Source organism: Terrapene carolina, unplaced genomic scaffold, assembly GCF_002925995.2.
Source record: "Terrapene carolina triunguis isolate 2854851 unplaced genomic scaffold, T_m_triunguis-2.0 Scaffold62, whole genome shotgun sequence".
Taxonomy (NCBI): domain Eukaryota; kingdom Metazoa; phylum Chordata; order Testudines; family Emydidae; genus Terrapene; species Terrapene triunguis.
The window spans coordinates 35860704-35885642 of record NW_020664413.1 but is presented as its reverse complement, the minus strand read 5'-3'; the positions used below and the strand labels follow the sequence as shown (position 1 = coordinate 35885642).

At 44.6% G+C, this 24939-nt stretch overlaps 1 protein-coding gene across 1 annotated transcript in view; it reads left to right on the top strand.

Annotated features, from left to right (window-relative positions):
• Positions 1 to 24939, top strand: part of LRP2 (LDL receptor related protein 2) — a 179802-nt gene that overhangs the window by 104969 nt on the left and 49894 nt on the right. The window contains exons 40-51 of the mRNA XM_029910515.1: positions 514 to 1434; positions 2663 to 2828; positions 4338 to 4496; positions 11855 to 12144; positions 14311 to 14514; positions 14942 to 15184; positions 16716 to 16841; positions 18634 to 18753; positions 20731 to 20862; positions 22623 to 22824; positions 23263 to 23558; positions 24195 to 24711. Coding sequence (XP_029766375.1) covers positions 514 to 1434; positions 2663 to 2828; positions 4338 to 4496; positions 11855 to 12144; positions 14311 to 14514; positions 14942 to 15184; positions 16716 to 16841; positions 18634 to 18753; positions 20731 to 20862; positions 22623 to 22824; positions 23263 to 23558; positions 24195 to 24711 — 3376 coding nt within the window. The remainder of the gene's footprint in view (positions 1 to 513; positions 1435 to 2662; positions 2829 to 4337; positions 4497 to 11854; positions 12145 to 14310; positions 14515 to 14941; positions 15185 to 16715; positions 16842 to 18633; positions 18754 to 20730; positions 20863 to 22622; positions 22825 to 23262; positions 23559 to 24194; positions 24712 to 24939) is intronic.

Genomic DNA, 24939 nt, shown 5'->3' with positions numbered 1-24939 from the left:
CCTCAGGGTGGATGCGGTGTGCTTTTCACTGTGGCATGTATTACACATATACTACTTGCCGCCACCAGTGGTGTATATATAGACATAGTGTCTTTAGTTTCAAATAAAATGCTAAGGAAAAATGTTAATGTTGATTTGAAGCAAGGTAATAAAACAAGACCTTTGAACTAAATACATATTGTTATATGAAACCATGATGATGACCTATATGAATGGGCCAAATTCTGTCTCAATTATGCCTGTGCAGCCCACTGAAGTTAGTAAGGATGGATGAATGAATCAAGGGCAGAATTTGAATAATGTTATTTTGTGGTACTGTTTGTCTAATTCTTCACAGTTAAGCATCTATTTTTAAAATTCTTTCCAAGGAAGCAAATGCCCTAACCAGCTATATACTTGGGTCTTTGCTTATCATAATTTTATGATTCATTTTATGATCACCATTTGCAGGTATCAGCTTGTGTTTCTCTGGTTTTGAATTAAATTGTATTTAACATTTTTTTTTAAATACAGGGAACCTTTATTTTACGAATGCTTTCCTGACAGAGACTTTTGTAGAAGTTTTGCGTTTAAACACTTCTTATCGACGTGTTCTCCTGAAAACCACAGTGGATATGCCAAGGCATATAGTAGTAGACCCAAAAAACAGATACCTCTTCTGGGCAGATTATGGACAGAATCCAAAGATTGAACGTGCGTTTCTTGACTGCACCAACAGAACAGTGCTTGTGTCTGAAGGCATTGTCACACCACGTGGCTTGGCAGTAGATCACAGCAATGGCTATGTTTATTGGGTTGATGATTCTTTAGATATGATTGCAAGAATTCAGCCTGATGGGGGTGAAGCAGAAATTGTTCGCTATGGTAGTCGCTACCCAACACCATATGGCATCACCGTCTTTGAAAATTCTATGATCTGGGTGGACAGGAACCTGAAAAAAGTCTTCCAAGCCAGCAAAGAGCCAGGCAACACTGAGCAGCCAACAGTTATACGAGACAATATTAATTGGCTAAGAGATGTTACCATTTACGACAGCCGTTTTCAACCACGGTCTCCCCTCAGTATCAACAACAATCCTTGTTTGGAGAACAATGGAGATTGTTCCCATTTGTGTTTTGCCTTGCCTGATCTGCAGATGCCTAAATGTGGGTGTGCCTTTGGCACACTAGGAAGTGATGGCAAGAGATGTTCCATTTCAACAGATGATTACTTGATTTTTGCCCTTGAGAATGCACTTAGAAGCATACAGCTCGATCCTGAGAATCACAGCCCCCCATTTCGGACAGTGAATGTGTTAAGAACTGCAGTGGCTCTAGATTTTGACAGCATGAACAACAGAATATATTTTACACAAAGTTCTCCAGCTGGGACAGGAAAAATCAGCTACGTTAATATTTACTCAGGAACTGGCACTCCAACTATAGTTGCGTCAGGTAAATGCCATTAAACTTGATCTAAACTAACTGGATATTAACAAGATAGGATTATAGCACCTGATTATTAGTTAAATAATTACAGTATGTTTATTCTAATGATCAAGACAGACTGTTTAGTTAAAATATTCTCTTGAAAGCTTCTGTTGACATTTCTGCTTAGTTTTTTCCTCCTTTCAGGTTCTTACTCCATCTTTATCAGTACTCACACAAACTATGAAAGTACAAGATTAGTTAGTACTATTATTGTTTGTTTCCAGCAGTTCCCACAATGCAATGAGCACTGAACCAACATATGGGAAGGCATAGCCCCTGCCCCAAAGAACGTATAATATAAAAGGACAAAAGAGACAGATGAAAGGTTAGCTGGATGTAATGTACAAGCAGAGTGGTCAAGGTGGTGTTTGGCCTTGGTCTTGGTAATACAGTGTTGGGTAACACAATGTTCTGGGTTTTTAATTTTTTTTTAATTACTGTCAGCCTTGGCATTACCAGTCATCTGGGTTCTTGTAGGTGTCACAGGGGAAGTGGATCTTCAACAGAGATTTCATTGTGGGAGGGGGATAGTGATCTTGCAGACCAGCTCAGAGAAGGCGTTCAGTACATAAAGGATGGGGTAGAAGAAGACACTCATATTTGCTGAGTTACACTGTTTGTTCATACTGGGCCAAGTCCTCAGGTCCTGAGTGGGGGCTCAGCTCTGCCTTTTCAGTGGAGCCCAGTGGTGTGGGTGTGGGTGGTGCTGCACCTCCCCTAGGAGAGCTCAAGGAGGGATTCTGTCTTGGAATCCTTTCCAGGGGCACAGCTTACTTCCCCCACTGCTTTGGTCCCACTCCAGGGTGGCTGCAGAGAGAAGGTAGGGCAATGTCTCTGTCTCTTCCCCACCCTTCTCTGCCTCCTTTGGAGCACTGTGCACTCCCAGAGTAGTAGTGCAGGAGGAGTCCCTGCACTTCCTGGAGGATAGAGACTGCAATTCGTCTTGCCCTTAAGTAGGCCGTACAAGTGTCTGAGGAAGGGCTCCTTGTCCATTGACAGAACCCACCCCCACTTTGTGCCCTTATAAGGGCCTGTTTCTTAGATTTTTACTTAGGCAAACACCCATTGATGTCAATGGGATTTTAACTGGATAAGTACCTCAGGATTTGGCCCATTATGACGGTGATGATTTGGTGAAGTGTATGGCAATGTTTCAGAAAGTTTTAATGAAGAGATGTTCTCCTTTCTTAAGGTTTGGGAACTCCAGATGGCATAGCCTTTGACTGGATCAGTAACAGAATTTATTACAGTGACTATTTGAACCAGACTATCAGCTCAATGGCTGTGGATGGATCTAACCGCACAGTGGTTGCCCGTGTTCCACGCCCTAGAGCTATTGTACTAGATCCTTGCAGAGGGTATGTCTTGCTCTTTTTCTTCTAAAGTTTTCATTAAAATTGTATTTTTATGTTAGGTGGGCCTGGTAGCGCTGCTGATGGTTAAAGATGCCCGACACTTCCCATTGTTAGACCCATTTGGCAGAGAGATCACCCTGCTCTCAGCAATGTGGTTTTTTGGTTTTTTTTGCTATTCCTGTGAGAAACTGTCCATATTTGGTCTTTGAAAAATCTGAGTTTGCTCATGTTTAGTAGAGACTTTTTAAGAGTTTGTCAGCCAAATTCCCTGAAGATTTTGTTGGTACTGGACATGCATCCAAGGCTGCAGGGCTGAGCAGGACTTTCCTTGCAGATGATGTTTCTGGCTGCTGTGGTGCTGGGCACCAGAACTGAGAGCTCCTATGAACCCTGACTCCTCCTGCTGGTGCCCGTGCAGTGTGGAGGAGGAAGTGGAGGGGTCAGAATTAAGGCTGCATGGGGATCCTTAATTCTGGCATTTCCTAACTTTTGAGTGTTTGACTTTGCAACTTCGATATTCTTTATTTGTAGTTTTTTGGATGTAGTAACATAAGATTAAATTTAGATATAGACCTTCTTTGATACTTGGCTTTGTCAACTAAATTTCAAAAAGACAAAAGCAATGGCACTCTCAGGTAAATCGTGGGGGTACAGTGGGAGCAATACTATTTTTAGAAGAGAAATAGAGGAGAAGCAAAAATGATGTAAGTTTGGAAATGTGTGTGCTGGAAGATAACAGCTTGAGGGAACTATGTGAATTGCACAGAGTTCTGTGTTCTGTTCCTGGCCAGTGCAACAGAATGTGCAAGTATATTCATATATATGCAGGCAATATGAGATAGTGCTTTGCAGGTGAAATCAGAGGACCCACAGGAGACTCCTTCAGCTGATAGTGAATGCTAGCCCATCTGGGGAGGTGCCAGGAAGATCTCTATACCAGCAGGAAGGAGAGGCATCCAGCACCAGATATTTGTCAAACTAGACAGAGAAGATAATGGGAAGGCATCTGTCCACCAGTCATCTGAGCTGAGCAGAGGACCAAGCGGTGGTTGTTCAAAATAAGGCTTCTCTGAGAGTAGCATATCCCTAGGATTAGTTGACACACCAAGGAAATCTACCTATTTAGATTCCTATATGATCCCAATACCCCGTACTATCCAGGTGCCTCACAAGAATTCATGAATTGATCCTCACAGCAGCCCTTTGAAGCAGGAAATAACGTTATTAACACTATTTTGCAAATGGAGAAACCACAGGAGAGAAATTCAGTGACTTTCCCAAGGTCACACACGAAGTGGTGGGGCTCCAGTAGGGATTCACGTGGGTGCAAGGGTCCTTGCTATTGCAGAATCAGGGTCCTAATTAATGGAGATAGTTCTTCCCTCACATATATATTCCCAGCTGACTCTTGATTTCAGTAGGAGAGACCAGGATGGATGTCTCTTACGACAGAATTGAGTCCTGTGGGTTTTGTTTGCCAAAGAGTTAACTTTGCAATTGTCTGATTGATAGATACATGTACTGGACTGACTGGAGTACCAATGCTAAAATAGAACGAGCTACACTTGGAGGAAACTTCAGAATACCTATTGTAAGCACCAATTTGGTGTGGCCAAACGGACTTACCCTGGACTATGAGGAACAGCAGCTTTACTGGGCTGATGCACGTCTGTATGTATCTGTCTTGTCTGTAGTAGGATTTTTAAAAGAAATTTATTATTACACTTTACTTTCAGAGCTCAGATTTTTTTCTCCCTTTTTCATTACTTCAGATGCATTTGGTACCATTTTATAGTAGGGCCCATTAATAATCACTTAATAGTTTTTAAATTCCATTGTGAAAAGTAATTAGTAAGTACATAGTACTGTAATTGATTAACCACATGGTTGTTTCTGTCTTATACCAGGAAAACAAAATTGTAGGGACCAAATTCTGCCACCGTTACTCAATCAAAACTTCCATGACTTCCTTGGCAGTTTTGATTGATTAACTAACAAATCTTAGAGTTGACCTGTGATTTCGAGAACAATGTATGTTAGTAATTTGCAGGCACATATAATTACTGGGTTTCCTGAAACTCACAGGGAGCTAAATTTACTCTAATGTTGTGCTAGCTCATTTGTCTTATTCTTAATGCAGTATTTTAGCGTTTTCTCTGATCTATACATTGCTTCTGCACAGCTTTTCTCCTCATTCATCACTAACGGGCAATGCCTCTCACCGCGGCATTTGGAGATGGTCCAGTGTTGTTGCTGGAGGCTCCGGGACTAAGCCCCGCCCGTCAGCTCAGGCCACCAGAATTTCTGCCTTCAGTTGGTTGTTCAGTCTCTCTAAGCCACTTTGTCTTCTAAGTTTCAATTTTTTTAATGCTGCATAGTGACTGCATTTCAGCTTCTGTGTGTCTCTGGCCCTCCTGAGGTGAGGAGTCACTGGAGTATTGAGGCTCTAACCCTTGGGGTTCCCCAGTACAGCGTCTCTTCCACAGCTGCCTTTGCCCCCTTCCCCCCTCACAGCAGCAGAGAAGCCTTGCAGGCATTGAACCAAGTCCCAGAGGTGCTGTACACAGCTTTTCAGGAGCCTTGGAGGACAAGCTATGCTCTGCTGCCGCTAGCTGCCGACCCTCACTCTGCCAGGGCATGAGGCTGGAGAAGGCGAGCTATGCCCTACAGCTGTAAGCTACTGACCCTTGCACTGCTTGGGGATGGGGCTTTGCATTGGACAGCTGTGTAGGGTGTCAGTTCTTGCCTGAAGCTGCGACTCCATCATGGAGAGCTCAGACAAGGGCATGAGGATTCTGATAGAGAGGAAAACCCATCACAGCCTGCCCCGGAGTAAGACTCTGGCCTCAAAAAGGCAAAAGCAAGCATCCCGTTCATAAGGCAGTGATTAATGTAGTTAATGAGCAAGTGGTATAAAGCCCAGGGTTTAAATGCCTTCCCTCCATGAAGGAGCATTTGCTGGGCTTTTCTCCTCACAGGTGCTCTGTATCAGGATCCACCCCCCTCCCCGGCATGCTTTTGTCAGGGCATGCAGCTGCCAGGTGCACCCATGGAGCTCTGCTTCGGGCAGCAGCAGTGTTGCCAGTGCTTAATTTGTGCCAGGGCTTGTCAGGGCTGAGCTCTGGCACCTCTAGGCTTGGCAGTTCATAGCCCCAGCACCTCTGGGCTTGCCGCATCAGTTATGAAAGTAAAAAAATTGCTTGAGTCCCAGCACCTAATTGTTTGAGCCCTGGCACCTCTGGCATTACAAATTAACCACTGAGTGTTGCTGATCCCTGAAGTTCAAAATTCAGGAGACAGACCCTCCAAAATTTTGAGATTGCCCCTCCCCACAAGAAAGACAGAGATAAATTTTTCATCTTAAGCCAACAAATTCCTCAGCATGACAAAGATGACATGAGCATTTGTACATGAGAGATCAAACTTCCTGTACAAGACTCTTTCTTTCAGTCTGCCGTCTGCATCCAGAGTCCTAAGAAATGTCTGGTAATAGTCACAGCACATCTATGCCCATGCATGGACAACATCACAACCTGTGCTCTGTCCAGAGAAACAGACTCACTCAGAATTTGCCAGCTGCTGGAAAAAATTCAGCCCCACCACTTGATCAAAATCAAGAAAAATCTTTTGAGCCCAGTGCAGAAAATGATTCAACCAGAGATCAAAATAAGCATGGGTCTGACTGTAATTTTACCATTGCGGTAAATATTCACAAAGGTACAAACTTTCTTACATCAATCATTTCCTGGCAGAGCTTAACCATAACCAATTGTCTCTAGCGAATGTGTTTGCTAGTACCAAGCATCTGTGTTATCCCCCAAGTGGGATTTCACACAATCTGTCTCCAGATAGTCCTCCTAAGAACATGGTACCACTGAGGGGACGTAATACAAAATTAACCACCATTCCTGAATCACGTCTGGATCTCCCCTTGTGGGCGGGTAAGTACAAACAACATGCTGAAAATCAACTCAGTTTTCCCTATAGACTCTTGCACACTTGCTATGAAAGCAAACCTTGCAGGGTCGGAAGCATACCTGGAAGACAAGATGACCCAGGGATTATGGTCCTGCACTCAGAAAAAGGAAAGCATGCAGGTCTCTCAAGGTCGCCCCTGGAGCTGTACCAATTTCCAATATCTCAGAGTGCACATCCTTTTAGTTCACGTCAACAGCTCTGTCAGCGGTGTTTCTGAACACAGCCATAATGTTGGTTTTGCGGGATCAGACTAGTGATCCATCAAGTATGGTGTCCTGTTCCAGTACCACATCCTTTAGAGGAAGGTGCAAGAAACCCTATAGAGGGAAATTATATAATAACTTGCCTACAGGGGAAGTTTTGTTTTAACTCCCATTAGTTAGAGGTTTGTTTATGCTCTGAAGCATGAGTGTTTATACCTAAGGCTGCGAGTTTGCCACGGAGGTCATGGATTCCCTTACTTTCCGTGACCTCCGTGACTTCTGCAGTGGCCGGTGTGCCTGGCTCAGGGGCAGCTCAAGCAGCCCCTGCATCAGGCGCACCGGTGGCTGCTCGGGCAGTCTTGGGCCCCCGCGTCCCAGCCAGCAGCAGAGTTTGGGTATGGGAGGGGGCAGAGGGTTGGGGCTTCAGATGGGGTGAGGTGGGCTCTGGGTGGCGCTTACCTGGGAGGCTCCCTGGAAGTGGCGACATCCCCCTCACTCAGCTGCTAGGCAGAGGCGTGGCCAGCAGCTCTGCACACTGCCTCTGCCCAGAGCACTGGCTTTGCAGCTCCCATTGGCACGGAGCCAGGTAGGGAGCCTTCCGGCCCTGCCAATCCCCACCTCCCAGCACCAGCGGGGGTCCCAGGCTGTGTGCCCCCGCCCATGCATCCAGCCCCTGCCCCACTGCCTCCACCCCTGCCCACCCCGGCGCCAGTGGGGGTCCCAGGCTCTGTGCCCCCGCCCAAGCATCCAGCCCCTCCCCCACTGCTGCCACCCGTAGCCACTCCGGCGCCAGCGTGGGTCCCAGGCTCTGTACCCCCACCCAAGCATCCAGCCCCTCCCCTGCCACTGCTGCCCGTGCCCACCCCAGCGCCAGCGGGGGTCCAGGCTGTGTGCCCGTGCCCAAGCATCCAGCCCCTCCCCCACTGCTGCCACCCGTGCCCACCCCGGCGCCAGCGGGGGTCCTAGGCTCTCTGCCCTCGCCCAAGCATCCAGCCCCTCCCCTGCCACCGCTGCCCATGCCCACCCCAGCGCCAGTGGGGGTCCCAGGCTGTGTGCCCCGTCCAAGTATCCAGCTCCTCCCCCACTGCTGCCACCCATGCCCACCCCGGGGTCAGCGGGGGTCCCAGGCTCTGTGCCCCCGCCCAAGCATTCAGCCCCTCCCCTGCCACTGCTGCCCGTGCCCACCCCAGCGCCAGCGGGGGTCCCAGGCTGTGTTCCCCCATCCAAGCATCCAGCCCCTGTCCCCCACCGCTGCCGCCCCTGCCCACTCCGGCGTCAGCAGGGGTCCCAGGCTGTGTGCCCCCACCCAAGCATCCAGCCCCTCCACCGCTGCTGCCACCCATGCCCACCCCAGCACCAGTGGGGGTCCTAGACTGTGTGCCCCCACCCAAGCATCCAGCCCCCCCATCGCTGCCGCCCCTGCCCACCCCAGCACCAGTGGGGGTCCCAGGCTGTGTGCCCCCCCAAACATCCAGCCCCCCCCCACTGCCACCGCCCATGCCCACCCCAGTGCCAGCAGGGGTCCCAGGCTGCGTGCCCCCCGACCAAGCATCCAGCCCCCCCCCGTCCCCGCCTGTGCCACTCCCAGCACCCACAGGGGCCCTGGGCAGGCCCCCGGCAAGTTTTATTCACTGGTATTTTTATTAAAAGTCATGGACAGATCACAGGCTGTGAATTTTTGTTTACTGCCCGTGACCTGCCCGTAACTTTTACTAAAAATATCTGTGACTAAAACGTAGTCTTAATTATACCCCTTCCAAAACCAGGGAATAACCAGAGGTCAAAGTTTCTCTGTGACAATGGAAATAATGTCACGGGCAGAGAAAAGTCTGCTGCCTTTCAAGACAGTTCACATAAAGGATGTGGAAAAGAGGAAAAAGGAGAGTTGAAGTCCTAAACCTCATGGGTCAGAAGGTACTTTATATTTGATAGACAACTGAGGAACCTCCATTACACCTGCTGAAAGACTGCTGGACACTGGACAACCTACAGTTAATAGCCTGGGCATGGGAAGAGAAGTGCAGTTCCGCAGGGTTTCTCCATTAGTCTCATTGATACATTTTGGTATCCAGACAGAATTTAACCAGGGAAATTTATTAGGTCAAATTTCATTTCAGGTGTGAGGGGAAACAGAAGGCACTTTGAGGCAAATATGGTCTCTTTGTTATTTGTTTGTACTGTGTCCAGCAAATGGGGCCCTGGCCACTAATTTACTACAAACAATAATAATCACAAAGTTCTGGTGATCTGAGCTACACTACAGGTTTTCCCAGATGGCTGGTCAGAATCCAGCAACCAAATACCATAAAAAGGTGTATACCAGCCCTCGCAGTGTTCTTTATGGAGGTACACCAGACTCTCCACTGAGTATTGTCAAGTGTCAAGATTCATCAGACTGGCCAAACAAGACAAGCTTGTGTGCAGCTTTTCTTCTTGCCATTACTTCCAAAAGACAGGGTTGGAATTAGTTCCTCTATCTGTGCAAGAATGACATAGCTGTTGTCAAGTGGAAAAGGTTATTCTTGTAGCTCCAGAAATAATTCTGACCAAGATTAGTTCATCTTTCCACAACTCCTGTGAAACAGTGTTTCCATTATTTTGTTCCAGTCCTTACACTCCCTTGGAAAGTTGTGGCATAAATGGGCATTCCCAAAACGTCTTATTCTATCCAAAATGCCATGGCCTTAGGACCTCAAACTTGCTGCAGGCAAGACATTAAAATCCTTCACCAGTTGACATCCTGGGCATCTGGGAGACTATTTATGGAGTACGAATCAAGGTGCCCTCGGAAGGTCCCTATTGGCATTGTGGGGAAAAGTGTCTGAGCCTCATCTGCAAAATAGATTTTCATTGCTCTGCAGAGGGAGCCTTTTGGTAGGAAGGTGCTACTGGGTTGGTTCCCACAAAATTCCTTAAATTACAAAGCTTTTGCTTTATATGGGATAACTTGTATGTCTGCATATTATTCATCTTGTAATAATAATTAAAATTCTGCTTTATCGTCCCTTCCTCCACTTCTGTGATTCACTGCTCGTTACTTCCCATTAGTGATGAAGGAGGAGAGAAGCCAAGCAGCAGAAGGAGAAATTTCTTACATGATAATTTTCTTTCTGTCAGCAGCTTCTCTCCTCATTCAGCCTACCCTAGTAGTCTAGTGAATGACCAGAATGCAATTTGTAACAATTGAAATGTTTCTCTAAGGGAGACTTAAACATACAATTGCCCAAAGATTAGCTAATGTAAGTTCATGTTATTCACTTAATGCTAATGATTGGTTACCTGCATGCTTCTACAGCTTTGGAAGAGCTCTTCTGGGTGTTAAATTGAAGGGCGGGACTTAGTCCTGGAGCTGCAACATTGAACCCCCCTCTGGACATGGGGAATGTTATTGTTTACAGTGTAATTTTCAGAAAACCTTTCTGTTCCATTGACAGTCTACACACAAACATAACTTTGCTACCTGTATTTCTGTGTATGCAGCCTTGATGGGCCTTGTCTTCCCTTTAACTGCATTGTGAAGAAAGGAACAAAAGCACGGCAATCGCACAGGCGCATCTTTGAAGGAGAGGAGCAGAACTCACATGACCTTCTGTCTCCTGTCACCAAAGCCCTGCCATGTGTATAGAACACCTCATTGGGTTGTCTGATCACCAGAATGCTGGGACATGGAGTGAGGCAGCAGCCTCTACCCGGGGCGTAGTACACTCTTCACATTTGCTCTAATTTCTCTAATTCCCCTACACTCCACCCAGTATTTTCTCCTCACTGCTCCCTTTTTCTCTTCTCACTCGCAGCTTCTAGCAATACCATGCTCCTTTTTTACCAAGCACTTTCTCTCTCCTCCTTGAAATCCCTCCTCAAAATGCATTTCTTCTAGAAATCCTTCCTACTTTGTCATCCTTCCTGCCAACAATCTTTCCACACCCTCCTTTTTCTGTACTCTCGTGTTTTGTTCTTGTGTGACTTGTCTGCTTGGACTGTAATCTCTGTGAGGCAGGGAACTTGTTTAACTCTGTGCCTTAAGTGCTGCAAACATTTGTGGCCTGATAAAATGATTTTACATAATAATGCACCGGCAACTGTAGCATAAATTGATTCTTCCTGAAGCAGCACTATCTGACCTCCACTGGAAGCAGGTGCAGGTGGGTCAATAGTGCTGCTAGGGATAGGATGGGTAGACAGTATGGAACAGGGATGTTGCTTGCCACAGGATCTGTAGGGTTGGAGCCTGTATCTCCTGTGGACCCCGGAGGTCCTGCTTCTGTTAGTTCTGCTCATCGTTGCAGAGGGGAGCCTGAACTCCAAGGTCAACAGAGAAGAATTTGTGGTTATTTTATAGCAACTCTTCTTCTTTCATATATTTATTCATGGGAAACTTAGCACATAGGTTTATGTATTTATTTTGTACGTGATCTGCTATGTATTTCCTGGTAACATGAATTTGGGTCTTCAGTAGTGGCAACTAAAAAGACAGTATCTTTCCCTTTCATGGTGCCATTGTACTCCTAGTGCAAGGCTACATGAATTTTGAGTCCTTTCAAAGGAAAGAATTCTGTCATGAAATTTGTGCTCATTTTGGTTATGTGTAGTGGAGCTGCTTAAATGTTTTCTTCTAAAAAATAATTGCTTCTGGTACATTATTTTATTAGTGCTTCAAAGTCATTACTTTGCATCATTATTGAGCCAGTAGTTTGAAAAGCCCCTGAGACCTCAAACTGTATTTAATAACAAAACTTAATTAAATATGCTCCAGTATTTAATTGGTGGGAACTGGTCACAGAGTGTAATTAAGTATGTACTGGTATCTGTAAAAGTTCAAAGGCTTTAGTATTTCCTTATTTATTTTAGACAGAAGATTGAGCGATGCTCCCTTTCTGGTTCCAATCGTGAAGTAATCGTTAGTACTGCTCTATATCCATTTGCCATGACCTTGTTTGATCAGCACATTTACTGGACAGATTGGAATACCAGAAGTATTTACCGAGCTAACAAATACGATGGCTCAGATCAGATAGTAATGATCATGAATCTGCCACAAAGACCAATGGATATTCATGTTTGGTCAAAAAGTAAGCAACAACAGTGCATCAATCCTTGCAACCAATTTAATGGCGGTTGCAGTCACATCTGTGCACCAGGTAAACTATTATGTTTGATGATAATGTTGACTATAGCAGAATTCACAGTATGGGGGAGTGCTAGGTTTAAAAATTACTTGGGAATGGCTGAAATATTTATTCACCTAAACCAGGAATGGGCAACTTTAAGGTAGCAGAGCACCACAAAATATCCTAAAAGCCTGAGCAGGCCACACAGAACTTTTTTTGAAGATTGAGCCGGGTCACTGAGGGGCACCGTCTTTTAGTAAAGTTGCTGCTGCCTCATACTACTCTGCTTGGCTCTGCTTCCCCATCAGCCTTTCTGCACCATGCCACCAAGTTCCAGTTACTCTCTCCCCCTGGGATGATTGTTTGGGAGCTGAGAGCCAATCAGGTTTTGGACAGCCCCCTCCCACAGTAGTGGGTGGGAGCAGGGTACACCTCTGCCAACCGGGAGGAACTAACCAGAACTGGGTGGCATGGGCCAGAGCTGGAGCCTGGTGTATGGGTTCCGCATGTTGGGGAGCCTGTGTTTAAGGGGGAACAGAGTGACGGCAGAGACCATGCACTGAGTCGCAATGCCACTTAAATTTGGCCCAGCCCCCATCTGTCATGTCAGCAGGGAAGGGGCTTTGCCATTACACCATCCAGCACTCGTTACTGCCTCCCCGTTGGCAGAAATGTGCCCTGACTCGCCCACGGCTAGGAGGGGTCAGGGCTGATGACAGATAGCTTGGCTGTGGAAGATGGGAGCCAATGGGAAGGCAGGAACCAAAGCCGGGTGACATGAGCCCTCCCCTGCATGAGTGACAGAGAGGTGGTTGGGCCAATGAGTGGTGTTGCGACTCAGTGCCTGGGCTCCTGCTCCCAGTCCGGTACTCTGCTCCTCTCGTACTCCCTGTAACCGCTCTCACTTTAAGTGGTTGTGTCTGGTGCTCAGATTTGGGTGGGCCTGGGTGCTACTTGATTGGGCCATGGCCCACCCAGGGCTACGCCCCTGCTCATTCCCCCCCCAAATAATATTTTTACCAGCTGCCTATGAACAGGCCAAATAAAATGATCTGGTGGGCAGGTTGTTTCCCCTATGCCTACAGTTGCCCATTCCTGGTCTAAACTAAAATATATCTCATTGAGGTCCAGACTGTACAAACTGAATTTTCTGTGCTAATGTGACAGCTGCCATTTTGGCTGACACATCCGGGATTGAACTACATGAGCTGCTACAGTTAGAGCTAAAGCACTCTAGCTGGGGCTGTACCGGACGCCTGTCCTCTATGGATTCGGCACAGAGGGGGCCTATAATACATACTTATCAGTAGATTACACTGGGACCTCAGAATGGTACCACAGCACTAAATACTTCATGCTGCAAATTTAAAATGTCATCATAATCTGGATTTCTTCATCACATGGTATTACAAAATATTTCCGTTACCATTATTTTCCAGACTCTTTCAGAACCCCTTGCCGTACAATCTCCATCTGTTTTGTTGTGTTATTTTAAAAGCTTTGGCAATTGAAATCCCAATTTCCAATAGAAAATGAGTGGGTTTAATAAGTTGATAATGTTGTACAAGTTTGGCACAAGCTGAGACTGTAAAATATATTAGGGGAGGGATTTTTAAAAGCACCCCGGGCAAGATTTTTAAAGTCTCCTAAAGATGCAGATAGGTGCCTAGTGGGATTTCCAAAAGCACCTAAGCACTTATCTCCCATTCACAGTTGGCCTGGAGGCAAATGGAAAACTCCCATTGACTTCAATATGAACAAAGTTAGTCTAATGGTTTCCAGTCTTAAGGGCCAGATCTTCAGCTGGTGTGGCCTTAATTTTTGACGACAGGATACTTTCTCACTTGGACCCCAAAAGTGCACCTATTAGCACACTGAGAACAGCCCAGAGATCTCATGGTATTTATGGCAAACAAATATTATAAATCAGTGCACCAGATTTTGAGCTCAGTTACTCCAGCCGTAGTTAAGTGCCGTTCAGTTAAGTGGATTGATACAGGTGTACTGAAATCAGCATCTGACCCAGTAGCCTTGCTTATTTAAAAGGCTGACACATACAACACAGCTAGCTATTATAGTTCAGCAAAGAATAATGAATGTTGTAGCTGTGAATAATTTTATGGAAGGCTTACCTTAATGTGTTGATATGCTCATCTTTTTTTGTTTGTTTGTTTGTTTGGTTTCAAATGTATGCAGGTCCTACTGGTGCAGAGTGTCAGTGTCCTTCTGAAGGTCACTGGTATTTAGCCAATAATAACAAGCACTGTATTGTGGACAATGGTACCAGGTGTGATGGAGGGCTCTTCACATGCCTTAATGGACGATGCATCTCAGAGCGGTGGAAATGTGACAATGATAACGATTGTGGGGATGGCAGCGATGAGCTGGAAAGTGTGTGTGGTAAGTGTTTTAATAACTGTGTTCGAAAGTGACACAGGGCTCAGTCCTGCTCCCACTGACATCAGTGGCACTTTCCCCATTGGTTTGGTGGCAATGGGATTGAGTCATGTGGTAGTAATTTGGAGCGGGCTCCTGCCTGCTTTCCGATTTTGCGTCTGTATCTTCATGTGTATTATGACAACAAATTTGCATTAGAAACAAGAAAGGATTTATAGGCATGCCTTTAACTTTAAATCATGTTTATCCTACTTTACCTTTTGACTTTGTCTAATTCAAAATGTGTATTTTACTTTTCATGCAGTCCGTTTTGCAGCGATGTTTGCCCTGGCAGGTAAAAGTGAAGCGCGTTTTCCTTTGCTACATTTGTCAAAGAATTAAGTTTACATTGTATCCATGACTTTTCCTCCCTGTTTTTATCCCCTTTTAGCTTTCCATACCTGTCAGCCAACAGCTTTTACCTGTGGCAATGGGAGGTGCGTACCTTATCACTACCGCTGCGACCACTACAATGACTGTGGAGACAACAGCGATGAGGTGGGCTGCTTGTTCCGAACTTGTGACTCCCACACAGAATTTACTTGCAATAATGGAAGGTGTATATCTCTTGAATACGTCTGCAATGGTGTAAACAACTGTTATGATAATGGCACTTCAGATGAGAGAAATTGCCGTAAGTTCATCATAACTACCTATTGTATATTTGGATCTGACTCTTTAAACCAAAGAAGAGGCAAATATTTTTGCTTGTGAAGAATAATGAAGCTATCCGCAAAAGAGAACAAGTGACTTCTCTTGACACGATTGGTTTATTTTAACAATATTCTGCTTTATACTATTTTGAAACAAAACAGTAATTAAAATATTTATGAGCAATATGAGAGCATAGATATTTTATTTTATTATTAAAAATAGCCTGTCCTCTGTACGTCCCCAACCCTGGAAAGATTTATGCATGTGCTTCACTTTGTGTGCTGTGAATAGTCCCATTCAGTTCAACAGGGCTCTTCATGGTGCATTATATCTTTATGTAAGTCTTCACAAGGTTGGGACCCAAATTTGTGCAGTGGGTTTATGCTATAAAGTTTTATATCATTCTTACTGTGTTAATTGCAATAGCTTTAATCACCTGCATTATGCATGTTACTGCAGAGTTACTTTTACTCTTTAATATGTATGCTTTATATTGCTAAAAAAGTGGAAATGTTTCATTAGTTAAGTGTTCATTTCAAAATCAACAGAATTGTTTTTGGAAATGAGTAGTATTTTCAATAAAATACAAAATGCAGTTAAATCAATATTGACCAGTAACGTGGCTAATCAGCCTAAGCAGCCCTTCTGGTCAGTAGGAGGTTCTCTTATGGAACATTCATAACTGGAGCTGAGCAAATAATTCATGTTGAGAAATGTATTCAGTTAAGGTAACCCCTTTTTCTGCTTGCTATATTTGTTGGTATATTGTGATTTTCTGGAATGTACTTGTAACTTGCATTTTTCTAAAATTTTGAAATGTTTACTCTATGGATTTATCACAAGTATTCGAAAGTTCAGCTATGTTGCTTATTTGTGGTTGGTCACATAATTCACATGGTATTATTTCTGCCCCAATTGGTTGAATGTACAAGCACTTCCAATATGAATATATGTTCATGTGAATTTACAATATGGTTTCTGTGAATACCAGCACATGCTACTTTGAAAATGCATTCTGCCAACATTTTTGCCAGTAAAACTTAATTGCCTGAATGTTCACAGAGAGCAGCAGGACACAGTCATGAGCACGGCCCCAAGTAATTCATATCAACATTTGAACAAAAATGAGTGGAAAACATTTTGAGTTATTTGCCCATCTCTCTTTGTAGCTTCTCAAGACATCCACGTTTAGCCATTAATCAAGAGAAAATATCCCAGAAAAATATGTAAAAAATCTATTTTGTATTAATTTACTATTGATTTAACTTTGAGGAAAACAGACACCTAGTTTTGTGACTGTTTTAGCTCCCTCTAGTGTTTTTTAGAGCCACTTTGTGTTTCTTTTGCGTGAACAGTGATATAGTGGCAGTCTCTTAGCTAAAACTTATATAAGACGCTGAAAATTTACTCCAGAGTAAATTTTATTTTAACAACATTGTGTTTCTTTCAAATGATACAGTTTAGTGGGATAAAAATGTTCTAAACATTTTCTTTCTCTTTCCCTCTTAAAGCTGAACGCACTTGCCAGTCTGGTTTTACAAAATGTCGAAGCACAAACATTTGCATTCCTCGAACATATCTGTGTGATGGAGATAACGACTGTGGAGACATGAGTGATGAGAGCCCCACTCATTGTGGTAAGTAAATATATGGAGATATACCTATCTCATAGAGCTGTAAGGGACCCTGAAAGGTCATCGAGTCCAGCCCCCTGCCTTCACTAGCAGGACCAAGTACTGATTTTGCCCCAGATCCCTAAGTGGCCCCCTCAAGGATTGAACTCACAACCCTGGGTTTAGCAGGCCAGTGCTCAAACCACTGAGCTATAGTGCCCTAATCACCTTTCTTCACTTCAGTAATTCATTCCTCTGGTGCCTTTGGTACAAGCTCAAATGTTCTTGTAACATCTGTTCTTTATACTCCCTGAGGTTTATGAGGTATATGTACCATAATGTGCTCACCATTTATGTAGTCTCAGCTTTTCCCAATGAAATCAGGCATAATTTCTCTATCTTTTTTGTTTAGTATTTCAAGGATCCTTTATCCATTCTGGTTATTCTTTGCTGTACCTTCTACATCAGTGGTTTTCAGCCTGTCGTCTGCGGACTCTGGGGGTCTGCAGACTATGTCTTAGATTTCCAAAGTTGTCTGCACCTCCATTCGAAATTTTTTAGGGATCCGCAAATGAAAAAAGGTTGAAAACCACTGATCTACATCATATTTTTCAAGGTTACCAGAATTGAGCACACTATTCTGAATGTGCCTTCGCCAGTCCCTTAGTGCTAGAATAACTTCCTCTTTCTTTTGCTCAATACTTTGGTTTACACAATCTAGACTATAGTTTGTTTTACTTCTCTGAAGTGTTTATATATTCTAGAAAACATTTAGTCTTTTATTATTGCTTCTAAGTACTGTGTAAAAGCATCTAGTTTTCTCTCAGTCATAACTACCAGATCTTTGTTTGCTAGCATAGAAGTTGGTTGTATGTATTTCCTTCCATGTTTAAGGTATCCCAGATCAATTTATAAAGTGTACGAGGTATGTTTACTACCACTGCTCTGTACTTTGTAGTGATTGAGTGGGTTGTCATTATCTCATAGTTATCTACATTGAATTGAATGGTCTTTCACCCAATCTTTCTAAAATACAAGCCCAGCTTTTGCCCACAGAATATGGTCATTTTAGGGGTGGAGCATGTGTGACAGGAAGAAATTTTGGCACCTTTGCCAACCAGTAGGAATTGTAAGTCTTGTGCTGCTAATGAAGGATGTGCTTCCGTCCCTTTGTATCATAAATCTTGGAAGTGCTGCTATATTACTGATGGGTGTTCTGCATGGAGAGCGGGTGAGAGAAGGCAAAAGTGTAGTGCACTGTGGAAGAAAAAGAGATAAAGGGAAAGTGGGAGGAAGAGAGGGACAAAAGGGAAACTGAAACAACTCAAGGGTGTTAATGAGCAATACATTCAATGCCCCTGAATTCCTTAGTTGTAGGGAAACAGTGAAGATAACAAGATCAAGTCCAAACAGCAGATTACTGGCTTGTAGAATTCCCTTTTCCTATTATTCTTAAAGTGAAAATCATCTTAGTCTCATCTCAACTATAAATGTACAATGTGCTTTGCTCTCTAGTTGCTCTGTGGAATCTTATACTAGGGGCACATTCTGCATTCCCATAAGTGGATGCAACAATAGAAGCTGCACGTACTTGTCTAAGGAGAGAATTTGACCCAGTAGTTGAATGGAAAGAGCAGCTAGATTGTACAAAAAGCTCTGTAGATAGAATATGAAAGGGCATCCTTGCTAGCATAATTTTTTCTTTTTCTTTTTTGGGGTCTATAATGTTTTTGCGTATCATGGACTCAAAAGCAACTTAAAACAAGTTGGAAGGGTAACAAAAAGAAAGAAGTCATACATAGGTTTTTTCTTCCAGTCTCACTGACTTGCACAAATAGTGAGTTTCGTTGTACATCTGGACGTTGTATTCCTGCTCATTGGTACTGTGATCAAGGAGTAGACTGTGCTGATGGCTCTGATGAACCCGCCTCTTGTGGTGAGTGTGCAGTTAAAAGAGAACTGTTCTGGGGAATGGGATGGCTCAGGAAATTGGTTATGGGAAATAAATAATTTCTCTTCTAGATCAGCAGTACAAATCCAGTCCAGGCTGGTAGTAACTGGAAAAACATTTTAAGGCCTGTTCAGTGGCTTGGTTGATATGAGCCTGTAGTTTCAATTTATTTCTTAGTGCAGGGGTGGGCAAACTATGGCCCACAGGCCACATCCAAGCAGGGGAGGTTGGATAGAGGGCAGGGGAGTTCGGGGTGGTGGTCGGGGGCGAGGGTGTGGATGGTGGTCGGGGGGAAACAGGGTTGAATGGGGGCAGGGGTCCTGGGGGGCAGTCAGGAAGGGGGGGGGTTGGATGGGGCGGCAGGGGACAGGGAGAAGGGGTGGTTGGATGGAGTAGGGGTCCCGGGGGGGCCGTCAGGAATGAGAGGAGGGGTTGGATGTGGCAGCGGGGGTCCGGGGGCAATCAGGGGACAGGGAACGGGGGGGTTGGATGGGGCAGGAGTCCGGGGGGGGGGCAGATAGGAGGTGGGGGCCGAGCCACAACCCCCTCCCCTACCCAGCCCTCCATACAATTTATGAAACCTAATGCGGCCCTCAGGCCAAAAAGTTTGCCTGACCCTGTCTTAGTGGCTGCATCACAAAAGCTCTGTGTGGAATGCGAATTCTCTTAGCTATCATGATTGATTACTCGTAAATGAAAACCATTCCTTTCTCCTTTGAAACAACAGTGTTGGTGAATTGGCTGATGTGGGGTAGCCTGTATTTTGGAATGGTCTTGGACATGAAGAGTGCATATGCGCTCCGACATTTGGGGAAAAAGGTGTGGAGAGAGGGCTACACTTCAGATATTTTCCACTGCATGCATCCGATGAAGTGGGCTGTAGCCCACGAAAGCTTATGCTCAAATAAATTTGTTAGTCTCTAAGGTGCCACAAGTACTCCTGTTCTTTTTGCGGATACAGACTAACATGGCTGCTACTCTGAAACTTCAGATAGTGTGAGACTGGAGCATTCTAGGATTCTGAGTGTCCCATAATTCCTTGGAATAATCAGGTCCTGTATGCAGGATGGAAACTGATTAGAGTAAACAGGGAAATAAGAAAGGGAAGGGAGAAGGAAATGGGGAAGAAGCTAGGTATTTTCTCCATAGGGCGGAAGAGGAGGAAGACCAAAATCACTGGGAAACGAGTAGAGTACAATGTGGCAGATATCAGTGGAAAAAACTGGTACTGTAACAGGAGAATAGGATTTTCTTGTGATTGAAAATGGGCTGATGTCTTGTGATGAAAATGTCTCATTCTCCACATTTCATGAGGTATGAGAAATTCAAGTGATAGCTGGTAATGTACTGTTGGTTTATTACTAGCAATGTATTTATTAAAATAAAAACTACACCTTTTGATTTCAAACGTAGAAATGATTGTGACTTTTTGCCTGCATTTCTAGAGCTCTGAGACACATGCCTGCTTTTGGAGGAATTCAAACTGACACACCTTCAACCTTATTAAGACCTGTCTAAAAGGTCTCTGGATTGCTCCAAAAACCTCAGCCCCTGATTACAAACAAGCAATTATAAACGTACATAGTAAAATTAGTACGGTTACTGTCAGGACTGTTGAATTCATGTTAGATTTGATGCCTGCTTCAAGTTTACCAAGTTTCCTAATTTCAGATTTCCTTAACAGTCTACTTTTGATGAATAACAAGATTGACATACTAATAATCAAAGCAGTAATGTGTTTGTAGGGGTTGTTAATGTAATTGACCAGAAAGAGAAAATGGGGCACGGAGAAGTGGTGTTCATCTTATCTCAGCAAGTGTGATTTGACCTAGGTTCTAATTTTTGAGCTTTCCTCTTACATTTCACTGGAGTAAACCTGTCCTAAAGAATGTTTCAATTAGTAGGTTATTACAACGGTGCAGGCTAGTTTAACAAGCAGAGTAATTCTATTCATTTTTTAAGTGTCCCATGTGCGGACTTGTTCAAGTAACCAGTTCAGGTGTGATGATGGCAGATGTATCCCAGCAAGCTGGATCTGTGACGGTGATAATGACTGTGGGGATATGAGTGATGAAGATCAAAGACATAACTGTGGTAGGTGTCTAATACAAATAAAGTATTGTGCTAGGGCAGGGGTGGGCAAACTTTTGGGGCTGAGGGCCACATCTGGGTGGGGAAATTGTATGCAGGGCCGGGGCAGGGGATTGGGGTGCGGGAGGGATTGAGGTGTGCAGGAAGGGGCTCAGGGCAAGGGATTGGGGCAGAGGAGTGGTGTGGGGTGCATGAAGGGGCTTAGGGAAGGGGGTTGGGGTGCAGGAGGGGTGCGGAGTGCAGGAGGGGGCTCAGGGCAGAGGTGCAGGAGGGGTGTGGAGTGCAGGAGGGGGCTCAGGGCAGGGGGTTGGGGTGCAGGAGGGGTGCGGGGTGTACTGAGGGGGCTCAGGGCAGGGGTGCAGAAGGAGTGCGGGGTGCAGCAGGGAGCTCAGGACAGGGGGTTGGGGTGCAGGTGGGGTGCAGGGTGTACGAGGGGGCTCTGGGCAGGGAGTTGGAGTGCAGGAGGGGTGTGAGTTGCAGGCAGGCAGCTTAGGGCAGGGAGTTGGGTGGTTGAATGCAGGCGGGGTTCGGGCTCCGGCCCGGCGCCTGCCCTGGCCCCACGCTGCGCCGTGCAGCTCGGCTCCAGGAAGCGCTGCGGCCCCTGGTGGGGGGGAGGAGGGGCGGAGGGCTCCACGTGCGCTGCCCTTGCTGCGCCTCCAGGTACCTCCTTCGAAGCTCCCATTGGCCACGGTTCCCCATTCCCGGTCAATGGGAGCTGTGGGGGGCGGTGCCTGGAGGCAAAGGCAACGCACGGAGCCCTCTGCCTCCCAACCCGGGGGCCCCACGGAAGTGGTGCCGGCCACTTCTGCAGAGCGGCGCCGGCTTGCGGGCCCACGGGGGGCAATCCCGCGGGCCGGATCCAAAGCCCTGACGGGCCAAATCTGGCCCATGGGGTGTAGTTTGCCCACTCCTGTGCTAGGGGCAGCCCACTGGCTTTCAGACCAAGATAGATTTACTGAACAGTCTGCATGACATAACTTTTTTTCTGTCAGACTATTTTGTATAATTCCTTATTTTGTTCTACATTTTTGGAATTAAAATTCTAATAAAAAAAATCCCTTCTCATTTTGTCCCGTTCCATTCAATAGCCTTGAATTATAAACTGCTTTGAGATGAAATTAACACGGTGTGTTTGTTTAACACAGACTGCAGTAACAACTTCAACATATATAGTGCCTGATCATGGCAGTACATCTTTTCTTGTGAATCAGTATCCGGTATTAATGTCAGCAAAGTTCCAGTAGAAATCCTATTAGCTGGAGAGCAGAGGGTCAGGTTGTGCCAGGCTGTTTAGTGGATGCACAAAGAGAAGAAGTGCAGGAAGCCTGGCCCTCTTCCTTGTGCCCTTTAGCAGTTATTGGCTCCCTTGATTTGCCCTCTGGGGAACAAGCATCTCAAAGGAGTGAGTAGGGAGAGGCAGGGTCTTAGCTCTGCTTCCTGATGCACTGGCCTGGCACCAAGGGAAAGAATGCTGCATCCGCAGAAGGGGTGTAACAGCAGGGGTTACCAGGGAGCTCTGGGAGGAATGCTGCTTCTCCCTGGGGCATTGTGGGGCACGACACTACCCTCCACACATAGCTGCAGTCAGTGGAGATACACCAGGAATAAATCTGGCTTTTTGCAATGGATAAGATGCATTTGAATGAATTTCTGCATGAAATTTCTGCTACACATGCCTAGATGTGAATGGGGAATGCATATTTTATACATGTAAAATGAAAATAACTCTACTTCAGTTACTTAGCAAATGTGTTTTATTTTAGCAAACCGCAGCTGCACAGCCACTGAGTTTACATGTGTGAACAATAGGCCCCCCCTGAGGAGGTGTATCCCTCAGGTGTGGGTCTGCGATGGAGATGCTGACTGCAGTGATGCTTACGATGAACATCAAAACTGCACGCGACGGTCTTGCACTGAAAATGAATTCACATGTAACAATGGATTGTGCATCCGAAATTCTTACAGGTCTGTATGTACTTCAGCAACAGTACAAAAGCCTTGCAAATAGTTTCAAATGAAGGAATGAATTCATTTCAGTTTTTATACTTACTTCGTCATTAAATAGGATTACATTTAAGTGTGAAATAATTTATGTGCAGTGCATTCACATGTAAGTTTTTATTTTAAAACCTCTGGGATGCTTGAGTATTTTAATATTACCACAGCCTACCGATGGCATTAAACCTGTACTTCTGGGCACAGTTACTTTTAATGGGAGGAGTTTCACTGGTTTCTTCAATAGCTGTACTTGCATGAATACATTTTGATTTCATTTGAACTATTCATGTGAGTAACGGGGTACTGTTGGGAGTAAGGATTTGCATGACCAGGTGTGTATCTACTTCTCCGTCCATCCAACGGTCACTATCTTTATGTGTTTAACAACACCACCTTTCTTTCCAGGTGTGACAGGCGGAATGACTGTGGTGATAGCAGCGACGAGAGAGGGTGCATCTATCAGCCCTGCCAACAGCACCAGTTCACATGTCAAAATGGGCGCTGCATTTCAAAGGCATACATCTGCGATGGGGATAATGATTGTGGGGATGAATCTGATGAGCTGGAACACCTCTGTAGTACACCAGAAGCAACTTGCTCTCCCCATCATTTTAAATGTGACAATGGAAACTGCATTGAAATGGTTAAAATCTGCAATCGGCTGGATGATTGCTTTGATAATAGCGATGAAAAAGGATGCGGTACGTGTGGAGTGTTGGGGGTAGGGGATTAGGGTTCTGATATTTTATTTTACACATTCTAGACAATTTAAAAAAAATTAAGTCAGCAGGTTAATTAAGATGATACATGTTCCATCTGGACTTGCCAATAAGATGTATGAAGAATGCATACATATATCGCACACTTATTAATTATTAAATCATGACACAATATGCTATCTTTTAAATATAGCACATCAATTCATATACTTAAGCCATGAAAATTAGCCAGTACTTGGTAAATAGAATGAATATATCACCACAGATTTTAGATATGAAAATATGCCAGATAAATAGTTATAACTATATATATGTATTCCTTTCTGAGAAATAATACTATTCTGCACTGACAGAATTTGGGGGCAGATCCGCCACTGGTGTAAATTATCATAGTCCCATTGACTTCAGTGAAGCATGATAATTTACACTGGGTGAGGATCTGCCCCTGGCAACTCAATTGTAACCACCCAAGATTTAGAATATTTTGGTATTTTTGGAACAAAAGTTGTTGCCCACTTGTCATGATGTTGACTCTTATGAATACTTTGGATAGGGGCTGCATTGTTTTCTGGGTAACTCAGTTGCTTGAATAAGAATGTTTTTGTTTTTGTACCACAGGTATTAATGAATGTAATGACCCTTCAATCAGCGGATGTGATCATAATTGCACAGACACCCTGACTAGTTTCTATTGTTCTTGTCATACTGGACACAGACTCATGTCCGATAAACGGACATGTGATGATATTGATGAATGCAATGAAACGCCATCAGTATGTAGTCAGATTTGTGAGAACACTGCTGGCTCCTACATCTGTAAGTGCGCTCCAGGCTACCTCCGTGAGCCTGATGGAAAAAGTTGCCGGCAAAATAGTAATATCTCCCCCTACCTTATTTTTAGCAACCGTTACTATCTGAGAAATCTCACAGCAGATGGCCAGTCTTACTCTCTCATTTTGCAAGGACTAAGAAATGTGGTGGCACTGGACTTTGACAGGGTGGAAAAGAGGTTGTACTGGATTGATGTGGGGAGGAAGGTCATTGAAAGAATGTTCCTAAATGGGACAAACAAGGAGACAGTAATAAGTGATGATGTGCCAAATGGGGAAGGTATTGCTGTGGACTGGGTTGGCAGGTAAGAAAATGTTTTTAGCTTTTCTGAGCTATTAAGGAAGTTATGCTTTTTTAATGTGAAAAATATGATTTCAGAAACTTGTTTGGGACTGGTTTTCAACCCACATACCATACACCCAGTATAACAGTATCCTAATAATGTCAATAATAATTATTCATAATACTACTTAGCTCTTATAGGGTGCTTTATATTTTCAAAACACTGTACAAACATTCACTAATTAATCCT